This window comes from Candoia aspera, chromosome 3 (assembly GCF_035149785.1).
Source record: "Candoia aspera isolate rCanAsp1 chromosome 3, rCanAsp1.hap2, whole genome shotgun sequence".
Classification (NCBI taxonomy): domain Eukaryota; kingdom Metazoa; phylum Chordata; class Lepidosauria; order Squamata; family Boidae; genus Candoia; species Candoia aspera.
Genome location: NC_086155.1, coordinates 97,315,341 through 97,325,376, shown reverse-complemented (window position 1 = coordinate 97,325,376; position 10,036 = coordinate 97,315,341). Strand labels below are relative to the sequence as shown.

The following is a 10,036-nucleotide window of genomic DNA, read 5'->3' as shown; positions in this document are numbered from 1 at the left end:
GTACGCTTCCGGTTACCTATTTTTACCCGTCTCCAGCAGCCAAAGATGCAACTATTTAAAAAACCCTAATTTTAAAAAAATGCAGTTTCTGCTGAAGGAAAGGGGAGAGAGGGAAACCTTGGACTAACTAGCAGCTTTACAGCAAGACTAATAGAAGGTGGCTTTTTGCGTCAGAGCTGTACAGTACTTCCAAGCACGTCTCGCGGGCAAACACCTTATTTGGGAGGCGTCCGCCGATTCGTTCCTTAGCAAAGCAAATCAGGGGACGAAAGGCGTGCGCTCGAAGCCCCGCCTCCTCCCTATAAAAGGGCGCGCGGGGACAGACGGCTGGTAAAGCATCCTGTCAGATTGGGGCGGGTGTTTTGTATTGGAAGAGTATGCAGGGTGTCATGTTTCTGGCGTTCCAGCACGACTGCAACCGAATGGAGAAAAGCACTAGCCATTGCCAGAGCAAAGAAGAGAAAAAGGGCAAGATGAAAAAAACCATGTGAGTATTTTAATCAAGAGTTTCTGTAAGCGGAGTTCGAAAAAACGTGGACCGAATGTCCCTAGAAGGTTGCGGTGTTATCTTAGTCGTTGACCTGGTTAACGGGGATTACTTTCAGGTTAGTTTGGCAAAAGTGTCAGAAGCATAAACGTTTTTCTTCCGGCCAATTTAGATGCTCGACAGCACATTTTAGCGAAGGGTTCTGTGCTTCCGAGAGGATTCCAGGGAGCCGCATTGGTGGAACCTGAGCGCGTTTCTGAAGTTGCTCAAAAGTGAAGGATGATTAATACTTCCTCTCAAATTTCTGGACCGCCTGACATTTTTAAAAAAATGTATTTTGGAAGTTCACTTTTTGGAACCTTCTTTGATCAGTTATTGACCATTTACAACATGCTAACTTCAACCTTAGTCTCTTTATGGCTTAGTATATTGTGTGAACTCAGGCTAGTTGATTACCATTGATTATGGTTCACTATATTGTGCAAAACCAAGCAACTAATTTATTAGATAAATACTTTAAGTGCATTTTGTGAGCCTACAGTGGTCAAAATGACTAAATAGACTCCATAAATGAATCTAGGTTTTCAACACCTCACAGTGTCTCAGGCAGTGTGGATAGGTGTTGCCTGCATGATGCATTGAAACAGCTGAGGCTTAAAAACACTTCCTCTTGTGTTTTGGCACTACTATGCAGAGCAAAAATAGCATGTGTGTAGGTGCATCCGGTTTAGTGCTTTAGAAGTTTGGAAGCATTTGAAAAGAATGAGACAAAGGAATTCCTCTCCCTAAATTCTGATCTGCCAGTAGTCTAATTCAGTTAAAGGCTGATATTCTTTGGAGACAATTTTTTGCTACTCTTAAAAGGATATTTCCTTTTGTTTTAAGCATGTTGAGTCATGCAGTTTGGCCACAGCCCAGCTCTTGAGTAAATAAGGTAGATTTTCCATTTGAATGGAAGATGAGTGTCACTTGTAATTTGAACTTTGACTTGTTTTTGCTGATTATATGAAGTCCAAAAGTCCTACAAATGAGTGGTCTTGATCGGCTACTAATCTCTAACAGAATTAAAAGAGTGTGAAGGAGAATTCCTTGCTAGCTGAGAGAAATAGCTTACTTCTTCTGCAGAATGTGATAATCATGATTGATCTAATATTAATCCTATATTATGCAATCTGCAGCATGCAAACATTTTTACTTCTGAAAGATGAGGTTAAGATAAGAGAAAGAAGATAAAACTGCATTCAGTGGGGCCTCTTTATAAACACAAAAAATGAATGGGATTTATGTTTTCATATCTTGCCTTTCTGCTGGACTGTAGCATAATTATTACAGTTCTGATACATTGCACTGAATCTTAGAACATATTGTTGACTTTGCTGAACCCACATTCTGGAATAAACAGTCATTACTGGTTCACAGCCACAGTAATCAAACAATAAATATGTAAGAATTTTCTTGCAAATGAATGGGCTAGCAACACATAACATTGCTGCTACATAATATTTCTCAAACTTTAAAAAAAAAAATCTGTTCAATCATGTCCCATTCTCAGAGACTGCCTGGTCAAGTCCCTGCAGTTTTCTTGGCAAGGTTTTTCAGAAGTGGTTTGCCATTGTCTCCTTCCTAGGGCTGAGAGAGTGACTGGCCCAAGGTCACCCAGCTGGTTTTGTGCCTAAGGTGAGGCTGGAACTCAGTTTCTAGACCGATGCCTTAACCACTACACCAAACTGGCTCTCTCTCAAACATAGTTAATACCTTTTAGTTCACGTAATTCATGTGCCAGGTAGTGAATTAAGATAAAAACTTAAGATATGTATGCACATTATTAGTCTGTCATTTAAACTTCCAAATTTAACAAATGAATCTGGGAAACAGGATATGCTATGATGTTATTAAGCCCAATTATCTATAGTTATTAACTACAAATTCAAACTACATGGCATTTCTGGTAAGAGGACAATTGAACTTATAATTTTTCCTTTTCATTTTAGCATAAAAGATTGGAAATCAAGATTGAATTACTTTCTGCAGAACTCCTCCAATTCTACCAATGCAAAGGCTAACAAAGGACAACAAAAGACATGTTTTAGGTATGTACTTCATGTTTCACATTGATGAATCTTTATGTAGTCAAATTATTCATAGAATCAGTGCCCTTTAAAGACCAAAACAATTTTGTCTTTTTTTTTTTTACAGACCTTCTCCTGAAGAAGCTCAGCTGTGGTCAGAAACATTTGATGAACTCCTAGCTAGCAAATGTAAGTTGCCTTAAAAAAATTAACAGACAAGCATATTTCTAGAAAACTAGCTTCAGGAAAAGTGACCCAGAAGGGAACAAAGCAGTTTTTTATACATCAGAATTTTCAGTGGCTATTTGCAATTTGGTGGTAATCTTGATTCATGGATTAGCATTTGAAACTTCCTGGGCCCCAGATTCCAAGAAAAAGCCCTTTTTTTCTTTAGGCATAATTCCCAGGTGCTTCCTGTGAAATAGCTGTTTTGTGTTATATTTCTGCAATCCTAATCTGTATTTTTAGTTGACCTTGAATGTTTTTAAACTACATCAGTAGGGAAGTGCAAGGTCCCAACTTTAGCTGAAATTTGAAGTCTCATGATCCTTAAGATCTATTTTTTTCTGTTTAAATGGATCCTGGTTATTTGATATGGCAGCAGCTTCCGGGACTGTGATACTTTTTTCCAATGGTTGTTATAAGTAAGAAAAGCACTCATTTGGCTGTAGGTTTTTTAAAAAAAAACTTGCTGTAGTGGGCACTTTGATATGTACACTCAAAAGTTCCCTTCTCAGCTGTGCAAGAGCAATCTTGTGCTTATTAAACTAAGAGATCTTTCTAATTATGTCCTATTTGCTGCAAACTGGACTTTGGGTCATTCTTTCCGTTGTGGCTGCCTTCCAAGTGTTTATAGCTCTTCCATAAACATGTCTTCCAGTCTAAAGGTTAGCATATGCTATCAAAGTCTAAAAGACAAATTGTGTGTGTTTGTGTGTTTAAAGTTAGTTGTCTTGGCCTGGTGGGAAAGAACACAACTTTTTTTTTAATATTGTAGATTGCTAAGTTTAAACTTGTAAAAATTGTCCAGCTGCTTCAGATTAGTCATGTTCTTTCTAACTTGTTCTGGTACATTTTTCCTAAACAATTTAGAAGAGATATAGACAGAACATGGGCATGAGAGAGGGAAAGAAGTATGTGTGTTATATCTCCAACATTCCTGGGATGCTTTGCATGAATTGATCTTTTTCACCTTTCTTTGCAGATGGTCTGGTAGCTTTCAGAGCTTTCCTGAAATCAGAGTTTTGTGAAGAGAACATTGACTTCTGGTTGGCTTGTGAAGATTTCAAGAAAATCAAGTCCCCACAAAAACTCACAGCCAAGGCTAAGAAGATTTACAGTGACTTTATTGAAAAAGAAGCTCCTAAGGAGGCAAGTAGACTAGCTTAAAATTGCTCTCCTTTGTCTAGTTCAGTAAAACCAAGCAAGTTTTCTCAGGCTTGGTTTCACTAATAAAACAGCTTAGAACTATTCCCAAAGAGGGATTCTCTTACAGAAAACTAACGTAAGAATTAAAAATAGGTTTAAAATTCATGAACAGGATCTATGGTTCCTTTAAGTTTCTACTCCAGTGTATATTAGTGTCATATGTAGAATTCCCTGTAGGAATTATTTCTAATTTTTAGAAAATATGTCTATATTCTGGAATGTCACCCTAAAGCTGTCTGATTTGACTAACCGTTTCTCAAGTTGTATGGCGTTATCTAGCTTTATATGTCAAAACACTGCTATAGGTTAGGGTGCATGACAGCAATTTGGAAAGGACAAACTGAATTTTTCTTCTATAAAATAAAGGCTGTTGGAGAATATTAAATGCTTAAAGGCACCTCACATAAATTTTCTGTAGAGACTGTTGGAGTCGTGCAATACTTTAGGATTTGGAATAGTGCTTCAGAATATGCAGGAGTGTGAATATTAGCATATATCTATTTCCAGGATTGTGCGGCCACTGCAAAAAGTCCCCCAAAGTACTTGCACAATTGTGGAAAAATAAGTGTATTTGTTTTAATGAGCTGCTTGTTCAAGTTCTAAAGCACCTTTTCTGGGTCAAAATTAAAGCTTTGCATAGATCTAATAGTTGTACAAGTAGAAGCATGGTGCAACAAGAAATTCCTTCAGATCTTTAAAAGCTGAGAATCATACTTACTGTGACAGATATTTTGCAGAAGGGAAGGATATCACTAAGCTATCTCATTTGTTTATAAGCAGGACTATTTTCTCTTCAAAAGGTGTGGATGTCCTCTAGCTTATATTGCTTTAAATCAGTGTTCTTGAGATAAGTTGGACCTCAGAATGCTATGCTGGTTGCATTCTATCATATAGGAAGGCATGAGGATGGAAAAGATTAAAAAAAAATAGCTGTTCTTCCCTATAGATTTGCTATGGCCAACAAAGACTGATAGCAATCAGCCTCTGATTATTCAGTGTTGAGGAATGAGCAGAGCTTGAATATCCAATATCCTGTAGCCAACCATTTTTGGTGAGCATATTATCCATGAAACGGTTATCCTTATGAATTTGTTCTTGTATTACAGATCAACATAGACTTTCAGACCAAAGACAGTATTGCTCAGAGCATCCAAGAAGCCACACACACGTGCTTCAGTGCAGCTCAGAAGAGAGTCTATAGCTTAATGGAGAACAATTCTTACCCTCGGTTCTTGGAATCCGAATTCTACCAGGAGTTATGCCGAAAGTCACCAATCAGCAGAGACCCTCAAGCAACATGAACCCCCTCATAAAGCAGGAAGGGGAAGAAAATCCAAAGAATCGTTTTGCCTAAGAGGACCATGTGTCTTTGCTGGCTCAGTGGGTTCGATGAAATGAATGCAAAGGAGATCTGCCCAAATGGTAATTTACAGTTATGCAGCTGATGGAAATAGTTGACTTGGGCAGACTCTAGCAAGCTGCCCTATTAAAGTTTAAAAGTAACAACATAAACTGCTGGCCAGTTATTAAGGAAAGCTAATTTTCCTTCCCATATATAATGTTTATGGAATGTCTTGTGCAGCATTGGACTGGTGTGGGTCATCCAGCTTGTATGTGAACCTGGATATGCTGGTGCTGATAAAAAAGACCAGTGTCCTGTATGTGTATATTTAAATGTAAACAAGCTCTAGGATTGTTCTTGCAGACTGACCTTTGTGGGACTTGACAAATGCTTTGAATAATTGGCTTTTCCTAAATAGCCAGCACTATGTAATCATCATTGCTGTATCAGCTTCCCTACGCAGGTTCTGTTCCCTGCAGATCATGCAGCTCTGCACAGATGTAGCAGATGGTCTCATGACTGTTACACAAATACCAATATTGTGGTATGATTTCTTGCAGATAGCAATTTAGCTGACTTAAAGTGCCAAGCATGATGACCTGCTAATTGGCTAGGGACAAATCCAGTCTGTGTGAATTTGTACCATTTGGAGTAAAACCTGGTCTAGACTTCAGATGAATGTTGTGTGTGCTTCTGTGTTTATAGACTTTATGTTGTACACTCCTGTCAATTGAATGTACTGACTTAAGGATAGACTTCAGTGAAGTTGTCTCCTTTTTTTTTTTTTGAGAAGCAGATGTTTCAATAAATTTTTATTTTACTAAGAACAACCTGTCTTCATTCCTCTGGGGCAAGGGGAAAGTGGGCTGTTAGCTGCTAAACATTTGGAAGGATCTTCGAAATCCTTCTAGCTTAGCATTCTTAGAAAAAACAAGGATATCTGATGTGAAGGAATAACATATTTTGTATCAGCCATCGTATGGAAGGAAGAGCCTCTTAATTCAGATGAATAAAAAGTAAATGAATTGTGGGCTTTACACAGCAGCTGTGTCAACAGCAGCCAAATTGGATGGCTTTAAAAGAGGATTGGACAGGTTTTTGGAAAGTCACGCTACCAATGGCTCCTAATGTTTATTGCTGTTTATTAACTCCTGAATGATAGGCAGCATGTCTTACATAGTGCTTGCCTGGAAGTGACAGTGAAGGGGGATTTCCCTTCAGTCCAATCTCCTGAGTTTTGCAGATGTATCCAGCTGGCTATGAGTGATACATGATGCTGGATTAGATGGATTTATGGCCTGATCCAGCAGTACTCTTAGGTTCTCATACGATTTTTTGAACAATGATAGATTGCATAAAGCACAATGGTTGGGTCTGCAGTACATGCTAAGCCAAAGATAAGCAACTGCACAATGATTTATGTCAGTGCAATGCATAAACCAGGAAACCACCGGAAGATGCAGTTTTACTGCTCCAATTGTTTCTTTGCCCATCTCCCAGCTAAAACAAAAAGATTAAGCCATTTACTGTTACAGTATATGACAAACAATTCCAGCACCATCGGAAAACATCGTTCCATTTCCTATGAAATGTCAAGAAAACATTGGCCTCACAATTACCTGTGAATGTACAAAATTTAAAATACGAATTAATAATGCCCTGAGGATCATATAATGAGGGACATCTGACTGTAAGAAGACAATTGCTGGGATGGGATTGGGGACATGTATCCAGTTGATTGCTAAATCTGTTTAAAGTCCTAACTAAGTCACATAAATGTTTTACTTGCAAGACCATGAAAGGGTGACAGCCCTTTCAGATAATCTGGAAGAAAGGAGTGATCATTGATGATCACATTCTCTGAGGTTTCCAATTCTTATGTAAATGCTTCATACAGAAGAACAGGTACCCTGTTATTCTAGCAAACAATGGAGAACAAAGTAGGTGAGAGATACTGCTGGGATGAACAACACTTCTGCTTGTCTGTTGAAGATGCAGAATGGAAGCCCAAGCAGGCTTTACTGAGCAGTAAAATTATCAGGGATCACTACTTAACAGTGTGAGAATACCATGACTAAGAATCTTTTACAAAGCATTCCTTCCAAAGGTGGGGGGGGGCATCTAGGAAGTATGGAAATTGGTGTGTTTGTATCATATTTCATCACATGTAAACCCTCATTTGCTCAGTATGAGTGGTACATTCCAGGTGTCAAGTTTCCCACTCACTGAATGCTAGATCTAAAGCTTGGTCAGTACAAAAAATCTGGTGTACTAAAACTGATTTCTGACTGAGCTACTTTGGGTTGAAAGTACAGGGTTTTTTTTTTTTTCTTTCAAAGTAACATTCTCTCATAATATGATTGTGTGATTCTTAGACCAGCCTCACTATTAGGAGGTCAACACTGAGACATAGCCTAAACCAGTGTTTCTCAACCTCAGTAACTTTTAAGATGTGTGGACTTCAACTCCCAGAATTCCCAAGACAGCATGGCTGGCTGGAGAATTCTGGGAGTTGAAGTCCACACATGTTAAAACTGCCCAGGTTGAGAAACACGCCTAAACCATTGAAGGTTTTTTCCCTGAAATTGGAAGCAAGAAGGGTGAAATATGGTTTAATCCCATTTTAACTAATGCCATGGATGTCTAAATGGGCCTTTTTTAATGTGTTTCTCTTAGAATTTTCAGCCTCCAAAATCATTGGAAATAACTAGGATGAGGAAGTCTTAATTTATTCCATTTTAATTTATTTTGCTTGCTACCCTGATAAATGGGCATATATTTCCCTACAAAAGGCCAGCTTGAATAGTACTTAAGTGAATGTAGTATGCTGAACTAACAGGACTACTTAGAGTTAATACTTGTACCCATCTGAAAAGGCATAAATCTGTTTCATTCCATTAAACAGGATATAGATTTGCATTCTTAAATGCATGGAGCAGTAATATTTTTCTAAAGGAATGACACCCTTCCCAAAAATATTTAGCAATTCTGCATTCTCCAGATCTAAGATACAGGTTACGGGAACATATGATTTGGGCATGCCATATCATTGGGGCATGGCACATCGTTAACATCAGAACCAGCACAATGAATAAATTAAAGTTTTAAGCAGAACTAGCAAAGAGATTCACAGACCTTTCTCTTTCCATCTTACTGCCCACTCATATTTCAGTAAGGCTTGTTGTTGTTGTTTATTCGTTTAGTCGCTTCCGACTCTTCGTGACTTCATGGACCAGCCCACGCCAGAGCTTCCTGTCGGTCGTCAACACCCCCAGCTCCCTCAGGGACGAGTCCGTCACCTCTAGAATATCATCCATCCATCTTGCCTTTGGTCGGCCCCTCTTCCTTTTGCCCTCCACTCTCCCTAGCATCAGCATCTTCTCCAGGGTGTCCTGTCTTCTCATTATGTGGCCACAGTATTTCAGTTTTGCCTTTAATATCATTCCCTCAAGTGAGCAGTCTGGCTTTATTTCCTGGAGGATGGACTGGTTTGATCTTCTTGCAGTCCAAGGCACTCTCAGAATTTTCCTCCAACACCACAGTTCAAAAGCATCGATCTTCCTTCGCTCAGCCTTCCTTATGGTCCAGCTCTTGCAGCCATATGTTACTACAGGGAACACCATTACTTTAACTATGCGGGCCTTTGTTGTCAGTGTGATGTCTCTGCTCTTAACTATTTTATCGAGATTTGTCATTGCTCTTCTCCCAAGGATTAAGCGTCTTCTGATTTCCTGACTGCAGTCAGCATCTGCAGTAATCTTTGCACCTAGGAATACAAAGTCTTTCACTGCTTCTACATTTTCTCCCTCTATTTGCCAGTTTTCAATCAAGCTGGTTGCCATAATCTTGGTTTTTTTGAGGTTTAGCTGCAAACCAGCTTTTGCACTTTCTGCTTTCACCTTCATCATAAGGCTCCTCAGTTCCTCTTCGCTTTCAGCCATCAAAGTGGTGTCATCTGCATATCTGAGATTGTTAATGTTTCTTCCAGCGATTTTAACTCGAGCCTTAGATTCCTCAAGCCCAGAATGTCGCATGATGTGTTCTGCATACAAGTTGAATAGGTAGGGTGAGAGTATACAGCCCTGCCGTACTCCTTTCCCAATGTTAAACCAGTCCGTTGTTCCGTGGTCAGTTCTTACTGTTGCTACTTGGTCGTTATACAGATTCTTCAGGAGGCATACAAGATGACTTGGTATCCCCATACCACTAAGAACTTGCCACAATTTGTTATGGTCCACACAGTCAAAGGCTTTAGAATAGTCAATAAAACAGAAATAGATGTTTTTCTGAAACTCCCTGGCTTTTTCCATTATCCAGCGGATATTGGCAATTTGGTCTCTAGTTCCTCTGCCTTTTCTAAAGTCAGCTTGTACATCTGGCAATTCTCGCTCCATGAACTGCTGAAGTCTACTTTGCAGGATCTTGAGCATTACCTTACTGGCATGTAAAATGAGTGCCACTGTTCGACAGTTTGAACATTCTTTAGTGTTTCCCTTTTTTGGTATGGGGATATAAGTTGATTTTTTCCAATCTGATGGCCATTGTTGTGTTTTTCAAATTTGCTGGCATATAGCATGCATTACCTTGACAGCATCATCTTGCAAGATTTTGAACAGTTCAGCTGGGATGCCGTCGTCTCCTGCTGCCTTGTTATTAGCGATGCTTCTTAAGGCCCACTCAACCTCACTCTTCAGGATGTCTGGCTCTAGC

General features: G+C 39.2%; 1 protein-coding gene across 1 annotated transcript; it reads left to right on the top strand.

Moving 5' to 3' along the window:
- Positions 1-322: 322 nt before the first annotated feature.
- Positions 323-5,999, top strand: RGS2 (regulator of G protein signaling 2). Its single transcript, XM_063298408.1, has 5 exons — positions 323-487; positions 2,479-2,577; positions 2,684-2,745; positions 3,761-3,927; positions 5,091-5,999. Exons 1-5 carry the CDS (start codon positions 378-380, stop codon positions 5,283-5,285), a joined length of 633 nt encoding a protein of 210 aa, XP_063154478.1. The 5' UTR covers positions 323-377; the 3' UTR covers positions 5,286-5,999.
- The last annotated feature ends 4,037 nt before the right edge of the window (positions 6,000-10,036 follow it).

Excerpts from the sequence above, each read along its gene's own strand:
- RGS2 (XM_063298408.1), top strand. The coding sequence starts at position 378 with ATGCAGGGTGTCATGTTTCTGGCGTTCCAGCACGACTGCAACCGAATG. Across the intron at positions 488-2,478 it reads GGCAAGATGAAAAAAACCAT|CATAAAAGATTGGAAATCAA; the intron begins GTGAGTATTTTA and ends TTTTCATTTTAG. Across the intron at positions 2,746-3,760 it reads TGAACTCCTAGCTAGCAAAT|ATGGTCTGGTAGCTTTCAGA; the intron begins GTAAGTTGCCTT and ends CTTTCTTTGCAG.